Source organism: Wyeomyia smithii, chromosome 2 (assembly GCF_029784165.1).
Source record: "Wyeomyia smithii strain HCP4-BCI-WySm-NY-G18 chromosome 2, ASM2978416v1, whole genome shotgun sequence".
In the NCBI taxonomy this organism is placed as follows: Eukaryota; Metazoa; Arthropoda; class Insecta; order Diptera; family Culicidae; genus Wyeomyia; species Wyeomyia smithii.
This window is the reverse complement of record NC_073695.1, coordinates 167,234,518-167,256,983: the sequence shown is the minus strand read 5'-3', so window position 1 is coordinate 167,256,983 and position 22,466 is coordinate 167,234,518. Positions and strand designations below refer to the sequence as shown.

At 37.3% G+C, this 22,466-nt stretch overlaps 2 protein-coding genes across 3 annotated transcripts in view; one reads left to right on the top strand and one right to left on the bottom strand.

Annotated features, from left to right (window-relative positions):
* Positions 1-4,014: 4,014 nt before the first annotated feature.
* Positions 4,015-5,375, top strand: LOC129724202 (GPN-loop GTPase 1). The gene is made up of 3 exons (XM_055678900.1): positions 4,015-4,299; positions 4,353-5,177; positions 5,234-5,375. Exons 1-3 carry the CDS (start codon positions 4,110-4,112, stop codon positions 5,332-5,334), a joined length of 1,116 nt encoding a protein of 371 aa, XP_055534875.1. The 5' UTR covers positions 4,015-4,109; the 3' UTR covers positions 5,335-5,375.
* LOC129724200 (nardilysin) overlaps positions 5,331-22,466 on the bottom strand; it is a 123,601-nt gene continuing 106,465 nt past the window's right edge. For both annotated transcript variants that reach the window (XM_055678895.1, XM_055678894.1), the window contains exons 10-11: positions 6,282-6,501; positions 5,331-6,223 (exon numbers count right to left, since the gene is read on the bottom strand). In XM_055678895.1, coding sequence (XP_055534870.1) covers positions 5,426-6,223; positions 6,282-6,501 — 1,018 coding nt within the window. In that variant the 3' untranslated portion in view covers positions 5,331-5,425. The remainder of the gene's footprint in view (positions 6,224-6,281; positions 6,502-22,466) is intronic.

Sequence of the window (22,466 nt, the reverse complement as noted above, 5' to 3'; positions counted from 1 at the left end):
TTCTCCTCTAGTCACAATACAATTAAGGCGACAGTTATGGTCTTTCAGAATTCCCCCTTTTGCTGGTCGGTTTCCTTGATGCCAAAAACGACAAACCTGTTCATATTCTGCTTCAGAAAAGCCACAAAAATGAATTGTGAGTTGACATAAAAAATCTTTGTTTTGTTTATTCCCCAACACTCGCAAAACGCTTATACGGAAATAGCCAAAAATGAGGTGTTCAATTGAATTATGACATTCTACCTACCTATTGACAGCGTACAAAGGGTTTTAGAACGATCTATTTCTTGTTCCAAAAAGTGACAAAAATAGACCAAAACGTATACTAGTTTCAATTTTTTTCAATTTAGATCTGGTATAAAACAAAATTTACACCACCGGTGCAGCAGTGAATTTGAGTTTGTTCCAAAAAATAGAACAAAACAACGATTTGGACCACCGCTGAAGATGCCCTAATGTGATAGCACCGCCCGTGGTTATAATACACAGGAAATAGAATAGATTGTTTTATTAAGTTCGAAAGGTTGTTGAAGAAATATACCTAAAAGTTTACATCATTTCATAACATTGGTTAAGTGTTTGTTAGCGTGTCGAAACATCATTCAAAATACATTGCAGAATCATACGTCAAGATATCACACTTTTTGTGTGATGGAATGTGATACAGGGGTGACATTGCGCATTTCGCTTCGAGTAACTCGAATCGAGAGAAATCAAACTCGTTTCGAAGTGGAGTTGGTATTGCGTATTATTTTCAACACCCCAATTTTATTACAGTTTATATCGTGCAAACATTGACTCGAAAATAAATCTCGCCAAACATGTGAAAAGGGCCCATGTGCCATATGCAAACAAGCCACAATTTCACGTTTTTCAATAAATACAAGCTTAATCTACCCGTACAAATAAGATTGTTTGATTAAGAGTAAATTCTTTTATCAATGAAGCTTATTGGTAAGGGCAGATTTCGCTTGTATTAATAAAAAACGAGAAAATTTTGCTCGTTTACATATGGCACATGGGCCCTTTTCACATGTTTGGCGAGAAATGTCAGATTTGTCTAGGGGCTGGACAACTTTATTTTCATGAAAAATATTTCGGTAATATTATACGATATCGGCTGATAAATTTTGATATTGATCGTTTATCCGACACATTGACATCACACCGACGCCTAATAATGCAACGATAAATACTTTGTAATATCTTATATTGGAAATATTCCGCCATATATCAATAGTGTCTTGCCCCTAGAGATTGGTATTTTTCACGTTATACAAAATATTAATCTTTGAATGTTTTTCTACGATTCTTCTAGTGACAAAAATGGTTATTGGAATATACAAAGACGAAAACAATAAGATATGAGTATTAGGCTTACACTAAAATGAAACAAAGTTAGTTATTTTCTGATGCAAAAGAAATTTTTCTTCGTGGTTTCGTCAAACCTATTTTAAGTACGGAAATATTGTACTCCAAACTGCACTAGTACAATTCCTGTTCTGTTAAAGTTAGCCCCTACTTTGAATCTACTCGCTAGTGGATCCTACTAAATTAATGTTTTTCCGCTCCTGTTTAGTGAAATTATTTATGTTTTAGTCAACAAACTTAGGTACGAACTTATCTTTAACTTATAACTTTATCACTTTCGAGCTAAAAAATACTCGGTCAAACCATTACGTAATGCCAGTTTTGCTCGAAGATCAACTGCAATAATACGCCATCACCTCGTTTCGAGCTCGAATCGAAATCGGCAATGTCAAATGTGGTCGAAACGAACAAAAATCAATCGAAACGAAATGCGCAATGCCACCCCAGGCTTTAAGGCAATCCACGAGACAGTTGCGATCAGCTGAATTCAGTCTGTTTTCAACTTATGACAGCTTTACGTATGTTCGATCGGTCGCAACTCGGATGCAACCCGGATCCAGAAGCGTGGAAAACAAATGTTTTCCGATCGGTAGCTAGCATTGCAGGGTGCCAATCCTAAATACAACAATAACAAATCACTTTTGATATTATTGCCGACATTAGAAGATTTCGGTTTTGGTCGTGTTTTGGTTTCGCAGCTTAAAAACACCAACAATAACAACGTACAAGCATTGAAACGTCACCCGTGGATTGCCTTTTAGAGATGGGCGATGCTGACAAAAGTATCGATACTTTGGTATTGCGATACTTTAATAAACTTCGATACCAGCTATCGGATTATCGGTTAAAGGAGTATCGATTATCGATGTTTCGATAGTATCGGTATCAGAGCTGCATTTTTTTTAAGCGTTGTTTAGAAAGTATCGATACCGGTGCTCATTTCTCGCGGTGAGTATCGATGCCAAAACACTCGATGCCGCGACCCCTCGTATCGATACCGCAGGTATCGATGCTATTATCGCTCATCCCTGCCCAAGTATAGATGACAGTTCTACAATGTATGCCACATTTTTATCTATCCACGCACACAAACAAATCTCGTTATGAAATTTTCGCTTTTTGTATGGAATTCGGAACATTTTTGGAAATTTCTCGTTTTATGTTGTTTTATATTTGATTTTTTTGGTTGGAGAGTGAATCTCCAGTTAAAACACACTAGAAATTGATATTATTTTGATTTAGTGTAAAAAATTGCGACAATATGTCGAAATAAAGTATATAAAAATGCTATATTTTTAATAGTTGGAGCATAATCTTTGTCATTGTCATAGCTCATGACTTTTGTTACCGTATGAAACACAAGCGACTCTATTTAGAAGCGCTATTAGAGTACAAGAAAAAAACGAAAAGTGCAAAATGGTTACCGGCAAAATGATGAAAAACAGCATATTTTACCTAAACCCCAGCATGTTTATGTATTTCTCACAAATAAAACATGTTTCAACATCATTTCTATAACTTTTCAGAAAAGTATGTTTTATAAGTTTAGGTTAAAATGCATAATCATTTTAAATTTCATACAAAATTGGAAAAAGTTCATAACGTTCACTAATACTAATGCATCGACGTGAATAGCATACACGCTCGTGAAAAGTAACACGGCGAATGAATTAGTTTTAATTCAATTTCATAAGTTGCATGGAAACGTCAAAAAATGAATACCGCATTTGGTGATTCTGTGTAATTTTTACACTGATTTTAGATTAATCTAGAATAACTCATTTTTGAATTTACCACTATAACTCAATTTTGAGTACTAAGCATGAAAAAACGACGCCATTATTTGACACGAGTGAAAAGGCGGCACCATGATTCAACATTTGTGCGCCATTATTTAGCCTTTGCGGCCGTGTTATCTGTTCTTGTGGCTGTTTGAGTGATTCCAGAAAATGAGAAAATCGCTGAGAAGGTGGTCACGGACATTTTAAAAAGCTTTAAGGTACACATATAAACTTTTTTCATTATTCATTCTAAGGAACCAAAAGTTTTCAGGTTGTTCGTGTCATCAGGAAATTTGTGGGAGAGTAAAATATCAAGTGATTATGCATCACAAAAAAAAGAGCAAAATATACTTAAAAAATAAATATAATTAGACACCGTTCAGATAGAATGTAACCTAAGTTTTGTTTTGTTCTGACTGTTACTGGCACAAACCTCCCTTTCTACGCTAACATCACATTTAAAACTGAGTGGTTTTCCATTTTTTAAACTGAGTACTTTTAAATTCTGAAAATGGTTAGTCCTAAATTCAAAAATGAATATTTTTCTATTCAAAAACTTGATAGTTCCAAAATCTAAATCGGTGTAGGTTTCAATTTCAAAACTGAGTAGTTTTAAATTCAATAAATGGATAATTTTGTACACATAAACTGATATTTTTTAAGAACTAAATGAGTTTTATTAAACACGAAAAATGAGTTCAATTGGATACATCATTCTGAATAATAAATACACAGTATTTGCCCATACTATGGTTACACAATTTTGAATAACAACAGAGTTACTCAATTTTCGTGTTGTTCCACTTTTTATGGAAATGAATTGTTTTCTAATCATTTTTGAATTCATTTTAGGGAGCGTGTACCTTTTAGAACTGTCATTTATACTTGGCATCCCTACAGAGTATTGCTAGTTATAAATAAGTCAACATCACTGATATTCCAGAAATTTGTAAGAAAATGCAAATTGCAAAAGACCTTTCGAGCGTTTCGAAAAGGAAACCGATATGTTTGATAGTCCTCGGGATGGCTGGTTCGGGTAAAACCACGTTCGTTCGTAAACTTGCCCAGTATAATCATACTGAGCACAATCCATATCTCATTAATTTGGATCCGGCCTGTCGAGAAGTTCCTTACCCAGCAAATGTTGGTAAGAAAAATGCATGTTTTTTTATGTTTTCATGAATTTCCCGTTTTGCGCAGATATACGTGACACCATTAATTATAAGGAGGTTATGAAACAATATAATCTCGGTCCAAACGGTGGTATTGTGACCGCTTTAAATTTGTTTTCAACAAAGTTTGGCAAAGTTATTGAACTTGTTGAGCGCACTGAAGATAAACATAAGTATTGTATTATTGATACTCCTGGACAAATCGAAGTGTTTACATGGTCAGCATCCGGGACCATCATTACAGAAGCATTGGCCACAGTATTTCCTACTGTTGTGGTATACGTAATGGACATCGTTCGTTCTACGAGTCCCACTACATTTATGTCAAACATGTTGTACGCTTGTTCCATTCTATACAAAGCTCGATTGCCGTTCATAATAGTGATGAATAAAATCGATGTTCAAGAGTTCGGTTTTGCTATTGAGTGGATGCAAGATTTCGAGTCATTCCAAGAAGCTCTGGAAACGGAAACAACATATGTCAGTAATTTGACTCGAACTATGTCTTTAACGTTGGATGAATTCTATCGCGATCTGAAAGCTTGTGGAGTATCATCAAAAACGGGTATCGGGTTCGGAAAATTTTTTGAGCTGGTAGATGAAGCATCAACCGAGTACTTGAATGATTATAAAGCTGAATATGAAAAACTGCGAATAGAAAAGATCGCAGCACAAAAGCGAAAGGACGAGGAGAAGCTTAACAATCTTTATCGTCAAGGGAAAGGTGAAGAAGTTTCTTTGATAAGTCAAATTAGCAGCGGACGAGATCGAGCAGACCTGTATTTAAAACATCCAGGCAATGAGAGTTCGGAAGATGAAGAAGGACATGAGAATGATGCAACTATTTGTCCAGGTTACCAAATTTAACAAAATTTGCTATCAAATATTGAAGAATTCATTTTTTTATAGGTGACGATGAAGCAGAAGAAGCAAACTTTATTTCATTTGTTCAAAAACACAAAGAACAGTACGAAGAAAGGATAGCAAAGCAAAAGCAAACAAATGATTAAATCGAATAAACTTTATTCAAATGTTCAACACCAAATCGCAATCCACATGATTTATACCTTCACTAATATTATCACTAGGCTAGCCAAATAATTAGAAATGAAGCTTGGTGAGTGGATACACTGTTAAGTTATTTCCAAAACTGATAATGTCAGTTACATGATTTCGTTGTGTGTCATCTGTTGTTACATAATGTATTTGAAACTCTCGATTCAGATCTTCCCCATTATTCATATCATCTTCCTTAGTTTCTAGGCTACAATTGTTCGATTTATCGCTACATCCAACAACTTGAACCGAAAGCTTTCTTCTTTGTTTGTTATCAAACAATAGCACTTTGTAAAAATCGATGATTTCATCTTTTGTTAGTTTTTGGATGTATTCTATTTCTAATTTGTTACGATCGAATATGTATTGCTCTGAAGTTATTTCAGCCCAATTCCTACTCATTTCATTTTTGAGTTCAGTATCGACAATCTGCTTGCGTTTTAATAAAGAAGATTTCATCAGTTGGAAATCAGACTCATTCATATTTTCCAATATTTGTATAAATTTACTATTAAAGCTTTCTATTCGTTCGTCAATGTACTTGAAAGTAAATTTGTCCTCCTGTGAGTGAACAGTGATTGAATATCCCAAAATACCGAAATTTTCACGCATTGTGGTGGATATATCGTAGCCCAGTTGCTCCTTGGTGCGCAGAATGTCAAAAAGTGGCTCTTCGACTAGCATGACTAACATTTGTAATTGCACATATAGGGTGGGCGTAATAGGTCCTGCTTGATAGAAGTTAGTGGTCGCTGTGTTAACATCGTCATTGCGAAAAGATTTAACTGTTAAATAATTATTGCCGAGTGGTATTTCACGTGCTTTTGACTCAATGAGTGATTGCTGTAAAGGAATGTATATATTATTTCATTGCTGTACGTTAGTATCCCTAAAACCTTACATTTTGTATCTCTCCAATCTCGAGGGTTGCTAACATTTTCGACATTAGATGCAATGCGTCTTGTCTACGAACGTTCCCTTGTATCAGGGCTTGGATTCTAACGTGGCGGAAGAAAGTTTGGGAGTATTCCTTTAGTTCTTCAATCGTAAGATTCTTCAGTGCGTTAAATCGCTCAACAGTAGTCCAAAAAGTTTTTTGTACTATTTTCAGACGAATATCCCTAGAATTAATAATATAAAAATGGTTTTATTATTTGGAATTTTCTCAGTTTAATAATATAAGCCGTGTTATAAATTTGTATCAAAAGAAAATGTTATAATAGATTTTGCTACAGATTGTCCTAATTTTTGCCTTGAAAAGAGAAATGAAAATGACAGCAGTGAAAGCATTTTTTTCATTTTCACACGTTTTTCATGTTTAATTGCTAAACAATGATTTGAGAATGCTCCAAAATTGCTTTATTACAGTGATTTTTAACTGGTGGTTAACAAACCTTGGTATGGGCAACAAAATAATGATCAATTATTTGTTTATTTGTGATTAAATTCATCTGACACTAAGTCTTCATGAATTGAAAACCTTAACCAAATTACAGCAAAGTCGAACTAATTAACGCTGGGTAGGTTCGTTAAATAAGATAAGTCTTCAACTAGTGAAAAGGAATGCACGCGGCGAATGGTTCGTTATACCCATAAGATGTTCGATGAAATCTAGGCACAAGTAACGAATCGTTGCGCAACGTTCTCTGCGATGCTCGCAAATCAAGCAGCGTAAGCAGCCAAGGTGAGTCGATTTCTCCGTTGAGAAACTTTCCAATAAGAATCGCTTTTTGATGATGATGATGGTCCCGCCACATACCCCTACAAAGGTTTGAACTGGACGATTTATCTATAGATAATTAATGTAGTCACATTTAAATCAGTTATACAAAAAAACTTATTTTACCTCCAGATATAAACTTCTTCAAAAACTGTTTACTTGATTCACATCGGTAAAAATGTGAAGAGCTATAGAGCTACACAAAACTAGCACAGGGTTTTCATGACCTTCAGCCAGACTAACCACAACTACTTCATGATTTTTCTCTAAGCATTGTTAAAGAATCCATTTATATCTGAATTCCGCGCGCGAGGCTCAAACTTATGTAGTCACTTTCTATTATTTCTTAAAGCTACAACAATATAAAGGAAAAAATCCATCATCACCACCGTGACGAACACAGTAGTTTTTGTTAATTCATTACATATTAAAAAAGGTCTAATATAAAATATGAATAAAATTTTACAACACAATCAGATCCGTTCGTAAAAACTTCGTCAGTTACATGCTTCAATAAAACAATAAATAAATAGATAGGTTCCAAAAATAAATAGTTCATCCAAAATAAATCCGTTGTTTAAACTTCGTCAGATAAACTCTCGTCATTTTATAAAAGTTTTAATTTTCGTTCTGTACAACAGAAACTTTCACGTGTGAAATACATTGTCTCTTGAACTCCGACAGCGTTGGTGCACGTTTAACATGTCTTGGCATCGAATTGAAAAAATTTATATCTTTATAAAATAATGAATTTTGTGAAGCTCTTGTTAGAAAGAAAGGTGTTCTTATTTCATCCGCGTTTCTAGTGTTATATCTATGAAAATCTCTTCCTCTTTCAATTCGACCACACAAGTGTTGAGGTAGCAAACCATTAATTATTTTAAAAATGAACACCATAGACAAATAAACAATTCGTTGCTTCACGGATAACCATTGCAAAGCGTCTAACATAAAAGCAGAGGAAGTTAATCTATCACAATTTAAAATCAAACGCATTATTCTATTCTGCAAACGCTGTAACCTCAATAATTGTGTGTTATTGGCCAGAACATAAAGGTAGGGCAAAAATCCAAATTTGGAGAGATGATTGACTTGTATAGCTGTATTTTACTACTAATCGTTAATTCGTTTTTCAAACGGCATAGAATTCCATACTTTTTGGCAATTTTCTTGATGACATTGTCAATGCGAGCGTTGAACTTTAGGTTGTCATCAATAATCACGCCAAGATATTTAATCTCCCAAACGCGACCAATTGCCTCATCATCAATCAAAACAGAGACATCGTCATTTACAACGGTGCGCGAGAAAATCATATATTTAGTTTTATCTATATTTAATTTCAATTGCTTATACTTCAACCATCTGTTTAGAGAACGTAAATCTTCGTTCAAGTGTGAAACGGCTTCTTCTAATTCTTAGCTGCAATGAACAATACGATGTCGTCGGCAATAAGATTGATATCACAAAAACGTAAAACTCGTCGCATGTCATTTATATACATAATGAATAAAAGGGGCCCTAATACACTTCCCTGTGGAACTCCAAGATCATTCTCCACGGGACTAGATACAGAATCATTAAAAACAGTCCGTTGAGTTCTGTCAGACAAATAGCTCTCAAACCATCTGAATGCAGTACTCGAAATTCCAAAGCGCTTGATTGTGTTCAACAATAAGGGCCTAGAAATTGTCTCAAAAGCGCGTTTTAGATCCAAAAAAACAGCAAATATTGTGTCTCTATTCTCTAAGTTGTCTTTCCATTTTGCTAGTACTAAGTTCAACGCGGTTTCACACGAATGGCCTTCCCGGTAGCCAGATTGTTCCGGAATTAATAGCAAGTTACTGGTGCTTATTACGGGAGTCACTTCACGGTGAAATCAGAGTGAAGTGAACAAAATCCTATTACGGGACTCACGTAAGTGAGAAAAACGTCGCTAAGTAACATCTGCCGTGGAATCTGGGTTATTATGAGTGTCATATCTCGCAGTGCTCTATCCGAAAGATACAATTCAAACCACGAAACTAGTTTACTTGAGGCACCGAGTCGAGAGAGTTTACAGAGCAATATTCGATGGTCAATCTTGTCAAAAGCGGCTTTTAGGTCGGTATATATCACATCCATCTGAGCCTTCCTTTCCATGGTCGCACAACTGATGGAAGTGAGTTGCAGTAAATTACTAGCCACCGATCGGCCGGGCATGAAACCATGCTGATCAAAAGAGATGTAATTTTTAGTTCGTTCTAACAGTACGCCGCACACAATAATCTCGAAAAGTTTTGATGCAGCAGAGAGACTAGTTATTCCACGGTAGTTTGACACGTTTCTTCGATCGTCATTTTTGTATACAGGAAACATGTAGGACTGTTTCCACAAAAGTGGAAACTTTCCTTCATTGAACGAACGGTTGAAAATACAGCACAGTGGATCTACTAATGTAGCTATACAACGGGTCAAAACCACAGCTGGAACTCCATCTGGACCAGGTGAATAGGAGTACTTCAATTTCTTCGCTGCTTCAACAACCATTTCATTAGTAATGACGAAAGATCGTAAATCGATCAAATCAGCTGGTACGTCAGAGGCAGCGTACTCGGCATCCTGCTGAGATGTACAACCTGAGTTGAAGACCGAAGCAAAATGTGTAGCAAAAAGATTACATGTTACCATACCGTCAAAGGTTACATGCAGCAGTCGAGGCGGTTTCTTCGTCGAGAAAAACACTCGATGGGATCGACGAAGTGTTCCGTTTGGAATTTACAAAGTTTCAAAAACCTTTGGGATTGCGCCGAAGACTCGATTGAATTCTCAGGACGTACGACTTATAGAGTGCAGCGTTAACTCGACGGTAAGCGTTACTGGCTACCTGAAAATTATACTTGTGTTCGAGTGTTCGGTGGCGCCGCAATCTACGTTGACATGCGTTACGCTCACGTTTTAGTTTACGTAATCCCGGTGTACTCCACGCAGGCGAAGCTGCAGCACGTTTAGTTGGTACATATGTCAGCAGCCACGAGCATATTTCGTCACTATACTTATCAGCCATATCATCAACGTTACTAGAAGCAAAAAGAAGATCCCAATTCACCGTTGACAGGTACGCAAGTAAAGCAGCAAAATTGATCCTACGGTAATTAAGCGTTCGCTCAGCATTGGCGACAATCGGTGCGATACCATCAGTGACGGCGGGCGAAGACATCTCTAACGGTGGGTGGTGACTGTCGATAGGTAAAAGCGGAACGGGGCAAACATTGACACTTAACTTTTGCTCGAAAGTGCAGAAAACCAAATCAAGTGTACGATTCAGGCGGTTGCGTACGAGATTTGCCTGTCTTAAATTCATGAAATCCATGAAAGTATATAAAATTAAACATTTACATAAATGTTAACACCTCCACGGTTTTTGTGATGCACTTTATTATTCCCCAGGACTTCCACCGTCACCATCAGTTATACGAGTCGAATGAAAAAGTTAGAGCAAGCGTACCAGTAGGTTGCCATTTAAGTTGCTATTCTTACAACGCTGGCAGTTGCTATTTTGGATAGCAACCGATTTTCGCACCGGTCGTTGCTATTGCGGATTACCCATTCCACTATTTCTGTTTCACACCGGCAGTTGCCAGTTTTCGAAGACCGTCACTAGCTGGCGTTGGCAAAATGCTTGTGTCGTATTTCCCCGAAATTCTGCGGATCTAGCAATAACCAACTTAAATGTCCGTCAATCGTTTCCGGAATGATTTGTGTTTCTTTTGCTTTTTAAAATGTTCCTTCCGTTTAACACGATTTTGTTCTAAGTTTGTTTTCGTTTTTTCAAATTGTCGATAACACAACTCTGTTGCAGTTTTTTTCATTTGTGCTGCATCGATTTTTTTTTCTTTATATGTTTAATTAAAGTAATTCCGTAAGACCATGGCAACGTTGCCTCCAATGACTATTCTACTCTAAGCTGACGAACTGTTATTAGTTGTATTTTGTGCTGTCTCGGTACCTATAGTTTGCTATTGATATTAGCGAATTTTCAGCCAAAAAAAATGCAGAACGCAAAAATTGTTCTTGAGTATTAGGTTGATTCTAGTGACGAAGAAACTGATTTCGCGGAACAAATATTTTTATACGTTATTATATGAAAAGATTTGGGGCTGCTCTGAGCCTGAAAAAATGGCCAAATATTGACCGCCATGCCTAGGAAGGTGCTATCCAGCGTTTAAACAATGTTTTTTATTTTCAATTCCGACGTCGCTTTCGATTGCGTTCTTGCGAAATTGAAACAGTGGTAGAGGATAAAAATGGACGCAACGGGAAAATTGGGACTAACATGTCTTCAAAAGTGTCAGCAGCAATAGTCGGTAATCCATTCGGGCAGTTTCGCTCAAATCTTCCAGGTTTATTTGAATATTGCCCAGGGTTGGCCAATCTTGTGAGGACTTGACCTTTCCATGGGCGTACCCAGAATTGGGATGGGGGACGGGGGGGGGGATTAAGTTCTTCAAAATTTTAGAAGTAAAAAAATGGTATTTTGAAGTATAGAAATAAATACTAGTAGTTAGTGATCAACACGGATTTGCCCGGTATTTTTGCCGCTGCAATGTTCTTAGTGGATCAACTGAAAAACCTGTGCAATTCCACGTAACATAGGCCGAGCATTTCAATCAATTATTTTTGATCTGGCTGATACTTTACACAGATGTTCAATGGGCAAAAATGTCGTTTTGTGCTAACGTATGCGTTAAAAAAATGGATTTTTTTTGGATGGTGGTAAAAAAATAACTAAGACAGATAATTGAGTTTCATAAATTTCCTATGGAAGGTAATTATGTTAGCTTACTTGAAAAAAAAAAATCTAAGATCTTGCGTGCAGCATTCCGGTAGTTAACCGGAACATTCGCCATGGCGGACGAAAACATGCGTGTAGGCATGTTTTTTAATTCTTTTTTCGTTTTATTTATTCATTTCTCCTGGAATTCCGCGACAAAACTGTTGAAGTAGATCCTACGCATCAGGCTTGCCAGAAAACCTCGATAAGACGCAACTTGGGAACGTTGGGCATATATCCGACAAATATCCAAAATCCGGATCAAACCGATATCCGGATATCCGGATTTTGTATCCGAACATAGTTTAAAGAGAATTATGTGAATAATTACTTACGAGGGGATGAGGGATTGTGAAAAAAGTCATTTTTCGTGTTACGTTTTATTTGACGCGGTTTCAAAAGATAGAAAAAAATCACAGTAAGGTTGTATGCAAAGCCACGACCGCAAGGTTGAAGTAGAATACTTTTACAAGAAAAATAACCCGGCTGCATGCGTGTCAGTCATTTTTTCTAGTAAATAAACGTTGACCGTTCATTAGCAGTATTGTAATTTCATTTTGTTTGATATGTTGAATGAAGTGTATTGAATATTTTTGAAATTTGCGCAAATGAGCAATTGAAGTGCTGCCGAATTGTAATATGCACATTAAATACGACATCATTGAACGGGATCGGAACAAAGGCTACAGTTATGCAGAACGCGAATGACGGCGCGATGCGATTCGCCTCACCGTGGTGAAATGTACAGCTCTTTTTACGGCGAAGTAGAGCTATACATTTCAACACATTTCGTCTTGCCGAATCGCATCGCGCCGTCATTTGCGTTCTGCATCACCGTAGCCAAACACTAAGCGACACAAATACGTAATAATAGGCAGAGTATGCATGTAGATAAAGATAATTAACTTTGGATTATAGCGCAAAACGAGAAAATATCAACTCTTATAATATTCATTTGTGTTCTTAAAAAATTCAGTTGTTCAATTTAATATCTGATGAAATTTCTGTTTAATATCTGATGAAGGCTCTAATGTAGGCCAAATAATGCATTCCCAATTTACTAGGTCCATAACTCTGTCGACCGTGCTTGGGAAAGCAATCGTATAACAACCAATCAGAGGTCGTATTTTGTGTTTCAACAAGGCTTAAGAATTTTCAATAGTACAATAGTTCGAATAATGAAATTTTAATTTCCTACATTTGGTAGGAATCATAGAAGATTTTCTAATCGATTGCCGCAAAAACGAAGGAAATCCATCGAAAACTAACCGATTTATTAACATTTGAAATTGGAGATATTTCTAACTTTTTTCGGTTTTAGATTTTCATTTCACATCCCTATGTAGCCGAACTTCCTGAGAGAAGTATTCTACTTCAAAATTACGGATATAAATATCCGGATACCCGAATATCCGACTATTCGATGATCCGTATCCGGCTATCCGAGTATCCGGTTAGTATTCGTTTACCCATCCGTGATCCGAGCTTCAGCCACAGCAGCACCGTCTTGGGGAACTTGGTGTGTGAAAGAAATTTCAGCTTAGTGCTTACTTCTTTCGTGGTGGAAGTAACATACAAAGTGCCCTACCAGTCGTTGCCATCCAGAGTAAGACAGGTCTCGTCGTCCATCAGCACCGCCACGTCGTGAATTGCCGGGAAAATCGATTTGACCATCTTATTCATTGCCTGCAGCTATTCATTGCCTGCAGCTCCGAGACTAGTGAACGGCTATTGGCTGTCCATGTTCGCCTGGCATGTATGTCCATGTTGGCCAAGCACTGTTTGATTGGTTGCACAGTCCATTTTCGACGCGGCGGGGTACCGTTATTTAAACGCGCAAATCAATTATTTTCTGATGACTCATGGGTTAATATGATTGTTGCTGCATGCGTAGTTTCGCCAGTGCGTGTAAAGGTAAACTTATGGAAATTTCGGCAATTTTTATTTATTTTTTTTAGCGCAAACATTATTAGTTATTTAAAAAAAATTCTGCACCAATTTCATCAATTAGGGGGGGGGGGCAACGGCCCCCCTCTGGCTACGCCTATGGACCTTTCTTCGTGTAGGTTAGAGTGCCAACCAAAATAGTCATCTCGAATTTCAAAAAAAAAACACAAAATGTCAAATTCATGTCTTTGCGAATAAATGCCCGAAAAAACATCCTGTGCAAAATTTCAGTTCAATCAGAATTAAAATGGAGTTGCTCACTGGTTCACGTCGACACTTGTGTCCTACGACGTGTTTAACCAAGCGAGGCAAAGCGCTTCATCTTCCGGGCCGACCAACTATGTCTTCTTCTTCTTCTTCTCTAATTGTGGACACAATAATGTACCACTCAATGGAACGGTAACCAGGACCATAAATCCAACAGCTCTCTTTATTGTCTTTTTGACGTTATCCTCCCGTTCGATAGCATAGATGCCAGTGTGACTATTTTATCGTATTTCTATTCCATGAAAATTGTTATAATAACAGTGCAGTCAGGTTTTTAAATTTTGATATTTGTTTGTTTTATGTAGTTCAATACTTTTTTGTACAGGTCAATATCATTAGTCTTTGATATGTCGGCCGTGCTTTGAAACTTGTCTACAAAGCTGAATTTTTCTCTTATACTCTGGAAACGAGGGCATTTTAATAAAGCGTGTTCGGATGTTTCCGGTTCATCGCATGTGTTACAATTAGGATTTTCTTGCAGACCCATTTTGTGTAGCCAAAATTTACTGTAATCATGACCTGCCATTAGTCTGTTTATAATACGCGTTTCTCTGTTATCTAGTTTGTTTTTTTTTTCTCGCAGTACCACGGGTTGACAGGAAATTCTTCTTGGATGGCGAAGAATTTTTGTCCTTTTTGCTGAGCATACTCTTTGTACCATTGATTTGTTGAGGTATACTTTTCTTCCTGTAACATCAAACAGACATCCTTAATTAAAAGCTCGTGTTTGATGACAATATTAGAGTTCGTTCCTTGCTTAGCTAATTGGTCTGCTATATCATTTTCAAGTATGTTTGTATGACTAGGAATCCATTGTATGGAAATATTTAAATCACGGCAGTTATTCAAAATGTCGTCGATTAGCTTACTTCTATATGATTTGTGTTGACTGTTTTTCAGAAGTTTACATGAAGAGAGAGAGTCGGTTAATATTACCGAACATTTTGAACCGAATCTCTTAATTTGTTCAGTGGCTATTCTAATTGCAATCATTTCTGCTGTCATAATCGAGGTTTCGTGTTCTAGGCGGTATGCTATCCGTTGTTTTTGCTTTTCCAAGTACACACCTATTCCGCACACGTTTCTATTTTTCGAGGCGTCCGTATAAACTTTTTGTGCGTTTAGGTATTTTCCATTAGGAAGATGAAAAACTAACTGTTTGAATATTTTGATGTTTGCATCCGCTTTGCGTACTTCTATCCCAAGGTCTAATTGGATTTCAACCTTCTCCTCGCATTGACGGCTGTATTTAATTGGACTTATACAGTTAAATATTTCACGATTTGCCATATATAATTGTTCAACGTATGTAAGTTGCTCTGTTTCCCCGGAATAGTTCCATAGTTTTTTCAAATGGTCGAACAATGGCGTATTCAACGCTATACTTTTGGCTATCTCCTTGCTTGTCACAAATTTATATTTCATTTATTTTGTTTTTCATTTCTTTCGTGTGATAACCGAAATTTAAAAAACGATCTATGTGTAGCCCTAAAAACTTGTGCCTTTTTACTGTTTCGACAATGATGTTTCTAATTGTTAGCTGTATAGTGTTGTTTCCTCCGTGGAAAATTATAATTTTCGTTTTGTCCGGGTGTATTTGTAAATTGAGGCTCTCTGCTCGCTCTTCAAACTTTGAAACAAAGTGTTGCACGGTTTGTTTGAGTTCGTCAATGTTTCTTCCTTTTATCAGGAGCGCAAAATCGTCCGCGATTTGAATAACCGTACCATCGTTATGTTGTATGTTGTGTAAATCAGCCAAGTAAATATTGAATATTGTTGGGGAGAGGACGTCCCCTTGCGGAAGTCCGTTACTTATGGTGCGCGAAACCTTTGCTCCGCTACCTGCATTGTTATTCTCCTGTTGACTAGTGATGTGCTTACCCATGTGACGATTTCCGGTGGGAAGTTGAATTTTTGCATAATTTCTTCCAATTTTATGCATTTCACTGCGTTATAAGCATTAGAAATATCTATAAACACGGCTGCTGTGATGAGCTTCTCTCGTTTGTTCTGCCTAACCTCATTGATGAGATAGTTAGCGCATGTCGACGTTGAAACATTTTTTCTGAAACCGATAATCTTGGCAGTATTGCGTTCATCTCAATATGCTGTTGTATTTTCTCTAACACCGCACTATTAACAATTTCTGTAATTGTAGGCATCAATGAAATTGGACGTTTACCCTCGATTGTTGACTGGTCCTTTCCTGCTTTGGGAATAGCTATGACTTTTATTTCTTTTAAATAACTGGGTAACGACCCAGCTATGAACATGTTGTTGATATCTCGTATAAGATTTTTCTTCACATCAGGTTTTAATTGTTTTAGCATCCCATACGTTATCATATCGTTTGATGGTGCGGATCGGGAACATTTTTTAGCTAAATTTTTTTCCCATTTTACTATGTCGATCAAGTTATAGTTACACATCGGTCCAAAGGATAAAGGAACATCTACCGTTACTTCATTTGGGCCGAAATGAAGGTCTAAGAATTTTTCCGCAAGCTGAACATTTTCTTGTACTGGATTATTGACCTTGCGATTTTTCTTCCCGGTTATTCTACCAATTTTATTCCGCAAGATTTTAGAACCCGTCGTTGGATCGATGCTAGCTGCTAGCTCTTCGATTTGTTGTCGAATTCCTTCTTTTTTCTGCCGAATAAAAATAGCCGTCATCTTTTTAACATTTATTAAGTTTTCGACAGAACTCACACGGTTGAATTGTGTCATCGCCTCTTGTTTGTTTTTTCAAGCTTTTTCCACCTTTTTATTCCACCAAATCTTTGGAATGTTTTTGCTCTTTTTCCTATGTTGTTTCACGCTGCATTGGACTTTGTTCTTTAGATCTACAATACTTTGAACTTCGTCGCCATCCAGTACTGAAATGCTTTCATATACTTTACAATAGTTGATCACAGATTGCTTTTGTTTCTGATTAACGATATTTATTTTGATATCTATTAGTAGAGCATTAGTATGAGCACTCCCTCCTACTGACTCTGGTAGAGCTTTCCATTCGCAGTTACAGAACAGGTTAGCAGATGCTAGAGATAGATCGATGGCTGTTGACTTTTACCCTATCTTTAGTGGTACAAAAGTTTTAGCGCCGTCATTCAGTAGTATCAGGTTCGAATTGTTAATGATTTCTAGAAGCTTCGCTCCTTTCGTGTCACACGTGTCATTACCCCAAATGAAATGATGACAGTTCAAATCCCCTCCTAGAATTATTCTAGAAGCTGAACTAAGACAAATAAAAATTATTTCCATGTTGGATTCGAAGTCGTTCCTCGATATCGACGGAGAAACATAAATTGCAGCTACAACAATGTTCAATCTTATGATGTTGACAGCGGTGAACTGTATTTGATCAGATGGTACAGAAACGTCTACTGGTTGGTAATTCCAATTATTTTTAATAATAGATAAGAATACCCGCACCGCCGTAATTATCAATACGGGATGAAAGTACTCGATGGTATCCGGTAACGTTGTATTGTCGTGATTCTTCTTCTCCGAATTTCGACCAAGTTTCGGACAGTATGGCTATATCATAACTTTTTTCATTTAATACACGGATTATTTCTTCTTTATTTTTCTTTAAGCTTTGCACGTTTGTCTGCAATATTCTCATAATCGTATGGTGTTTTCTAAAAAAGGTTGTTGCATTTAAAAATCATCTGTTTCGGTTAGTTCCATACTACTGGGATTAATTCTTCCCTTATCGATCATATCCGTAACAAATAATGAAAATTCTTCTGGGGTATGTTTTCACTCGTTTCTTGTACATTGTTTGTGATGGTGTTTAACTTATCCGGCATTTCCTGATAGTTTTTACCATTTTTAGCAGTTGGCTTCTCTCGCTGAATTTCTGTTCCTTGGGACTGGTCTTATCTGTTCTGTTTTATTTGTTCTTTCCACTCTGTTGATTCAACTGGTTTGTAACGCTTTAATAAGGCTGGGCTCTCTTTTGTACTGGCTCCTGTTTTTGGTTTCGCCTGGAACACCATGATATTGTCTGCTAGGGTTTTAACATTATTCATTCATCTATTCTTCTCCGTTTTTCGTCGAGGCAAGTTTGGATTTCGGCGGAAATTACCCGCTGTCATTTTAACAAAGGATTCAGCTGGAGTAGGCTCTTGAACTGCTTCAGTCAAGGCTTCATAATAATTTTGTGTTTGAATGGGAAACTGCTCGGTCGCCTCTATGGCCGTCAGATTGGTTCGTGCCATTATCGCCTGAATGTTGTTTTGGCGGTTATGTTCTGGACATGACTGGTCGGTAGTCTTGTGGTTACTACGACAGTATAGACATTTTTCTTGGTTCTGGCAGTTCGAAAAATCTTCGTCTTTCTCATGAAATTTTGTGCAGTTTGCACATCTGCGTTTGCCCTTGCAATTTTCGGTTTTGTGGTTGTATCGAAGGCAGTTGAGACAGATATTTGCTTTGCGGTAGAATGGCTTTACCCGTACTGAGACACAAAATATTTTCATGGACTGAGGCAGTTTATTTGCCCTGAACGTAACGCTCATCCTCATTGTAGGTTCTGCGATTCCTTCGACAAAACGATTTAAGCGATAGACTTGCATGACTGGATAGTCACCATTGATTTCTTCCATAACCTCTTCTGCAAAAATATCCAACGGAACTCCAGATATAACTCAGGTTACAGATATCAGATGTCGTGGAATGTACGCTCGGTAATTTTTATCTTTTAACAACTGATCTGTCGTTAGGCGATTCGCGATTTGGTAATTATTTAGATACACCATTACTTTATATCGTCCGATATTTTCCATGTCAGTCACATGGGTTTTGTACATTGCCATTTTGCGTAATGTGTTGGCGAGCGACAGTTTGTTTATTGTTCCATTTTGTGTATCGATCATTTCTACCATAACTCTGAATGGTCCTTGATCATCAAACTCATAGTGAAAATCCATTTTTTCCATGTTCTCTCTTCTGTTCATCTTCGCAGAGTCTCCTAGATACTTTCTTTTATTACCATTTCCGGTCGACATATTGCTTCTTTCCTCCATCTTGCTAATTTTTCAAACCGCGTGTCATGTTATACTTCATCTATGAACTTACCCTTTTTCGGTATCTAATGGCGTCTCTGATCGCCGCGTGTGCGGATTCGATATTATTCTCACTTCTACTTTATGATCACTCAATATTCCACTCCACACGCAATTATATAAAAAAGAACTATTTGCAGGGGTAATGCCCCTCAAATCACTTCTACGATGTATTCTGCTACGAATAAAAATTTCCAAGCGCGTTTCTGAAAGACTTGTTCATCACTCAACGTTTGAAAACCGAATGACCAACTATGTCCGCGTTCAAAACACTCTTATTTTCGTAATATTATTACGAACATTTACTGTCGAGCACAAAAAAAAAATACAGCTTGACATTTCATCAAATAGTAACGGTTCGGCTCGTTGCTATCGCGTTGCCAAATTAAATAACTCGCTGCTACCCGAGGTGAGGATTGTTATTTCCCAAACCAAAATAGCAACGCCCGGTGTGGTTGCCGCGTTATGGTGAAAGTTGCCAAATTAGCTTTAGAAACTTCAATTTAGCCACTGGTGGGCTTGCTCTTAGTCAACATTGCTATTTGAGAAGAGATCTGGCACCTCTGACATGTGAAACCTAGTTGCCAAATTGGCGGTTTTTTCATCGCTTATCTTTCTCTCTCTCTGAGTATCTCTAGTCTTTATAGAGTTCTCCAGGCACGTGTTGATTAGTGCGATGTATTCGATTTTTCTTTGTTAGCTGTCAGAATTCGGTTTATTCGCGTTGAAAGAGATTTGGAAGGCTGTTCGCACCTACGTGAACTCTCGTATGTAATTGTCAAAATGTGCGTGATGACAAAAGCAAAAATATTTCCTTCTTTTTTTTTCGCACGCAGAAACCAAACAAATATCAGCAACACCATCAACGCCAATTTTTTGTCACCTGTGAGAACTGTCATCTGAAAGAGAGGATAAAAAAACTATCGAGTTTGATTTACACTCTCACAAGTTTCAATATACAGTGTAAAGCGGGCTGTGTCGTAGTGCTCGTGTGTTTTCGCTTGGAGAACTCTATACATCATGGTGTGTAATGTTATTCTACCCCAATGAGTAGACAGTGGTAATTCGCGGCAACAAAATTCAAAATTCGCGAGTGGCAAAATAAAAAATATTCAAATATCGCGGCAACTTAAATAAAGAGATTTTTTAAGGAAAAAACAAGAAACAACTGTTTTATTTAATTTAATATGCGGTAATTTACCCGTACGATAATTTCTTTGCATTATTACTAATTCAAAGTACATGCTTTATCAAATTGTTTTTAGTGCTATTGCAGTGTTGGCAGGCACGTATTATTTCAGTTATATTGGCTCACGTTGCGTTCCGTATCTATCGAGTTTCCGGAAATCGATAAAAAATTTAATTAAAAACCAGGAAAGTTCAAGAAAACGTCCGCGAATGGAATTAAATTATAAATCCAATCTCCCTGTCGGATATTAAAAAATGCTTGCTTGTACGCCCTCAGTTCATCTCGCAACTTGGATTTTATCCTATCTTGTAGATTTCCAAAACCATTGCTCCAAGTGGATCTAGCAGCCGAATCTTTCGAAGACAATTTAACTCAGGGTAACAAAATCGCGTTGTAAGTGAGCGATTTAGTACTGTTTCATCTTTTCGGTTGCGTAGAAAAAGGCGTCGCGCTGCTATCTGGTGCCCATTAATATTCAACTTTGCCCGTCTAGCTGGTTTTCATGAATTTCTCAGGTTTCAAATCGAAATGTTTCATAATTGACATAGAATGGTGCTGTTTTTCATTACTTTCGTGGCTTTTAGTAAATTTTGCAGCCGATGCTGGATTTCGCGGGATTCGCGGCTTCCGCGAAATTGCGATTTACCACTATCCCTACCCGTGATGGGATGAACTCGTGCAAAGTTGAACTGAGTAACACTTTTTTAAATTTGAATCCAACTTGAATCTGCTTTTTTTCGATAGTTTGAGTTTTTTTGCACCGCACACTCTGATCGATTGCGTTTAAATGCGTGCAATGCATGCAGTGCACGATGTATCCAACGATGCAGGCGATGATGTGACGCGATGAGTTTTGTTTTTAGATCGAATTTATGCTTTCAAAGGACAATTCAACAAACTGTTGCAGCAGACGTGGCTTGAATTTCATCGCAATTCGATTTTTATGCAATTGTTGTTATGCAGGATTCAAACTCAAATCTAACTCAAGTGTAATGCACTGTTAGTAGGGTTTACGTGCAAACCGAAAATAAATGTGCAAGCAAGTTTTAAAACTCACTTGGATACGAATGCAAAGTCACACTGCCTACTCTGATCCCTACCAATAATGAGGTACCAGGTATATATGACAGTTCTAAAAGGTATGCTACATTTTTGTCTATCCACGCACACAAACAAATCTCGTTATGAAAATGTTCACGTTTTGTATGGAATTCGGGACATTTTTGGAAATTTCTCGTTTCATATTGTTTTATATTTGATTTTTTTGGTTGGAGAGTGAATTTTTTGTTGAAACACACTAGAAATTGATATTACACTAAAGTCGCTTTTTACGCGGGGGATACGTGCCGCGTAAAAAAAACGCGTAAATTCCGGAATCCGCGTTAAAAAAACCGCGTAAACTCCGGAATCCGCGTGAAAAAAAAACCGCGTAAATTCCGGAATCCGCGTAAAAAAACATCGTTAATTTTGCATTCCTAGTCAAGGAAAACCGAAATCCGGTCAAAAAAAAACCGCGTAAATTCCGGAATCCGCGTAAAAAACCGCGTAAATTCCGGAATCCGCTAAAAAAAAGCCTCGTAAAATGCGACCTTAGTGTATTTTAGATTTAGTGTGAAAAATTGCGACAATATGTCGAAATAAAATATATGAAAATCAGAGGGGATTCACTGCTGTCAAATTTCATATATGTGTGCGTTATCGCAGATCAACTCTGGTCTAGTGATCAGGGGGCTCTTGTGGCTGTCAAACTCCAAACATTTTTCATCTCACACTCATTGTTTCTGGTACCAGCGATTGTAACTATAAACTTTAATGGGGAAAAAATTCACTACACAGCGCATTACACTAAGGTCGCTTTTTACGCGGGTTTTTTTACGTGGCTTTTTTACGCGGATTCCGGAATTTACGCGGATTCCGGAGTTTACGTAGTATTTTTTGCGCGGATTTCGGTTTCTCTTCACTCGGATTGCAAAATTAATGCGGTTTTTACGCGAATTCCGGAATTTACGCGGATTCTGGAATTTACGCGGTTTTTTTACGCGGATTCCAGAATTTACGCGGTTTTTTACGCGGCAC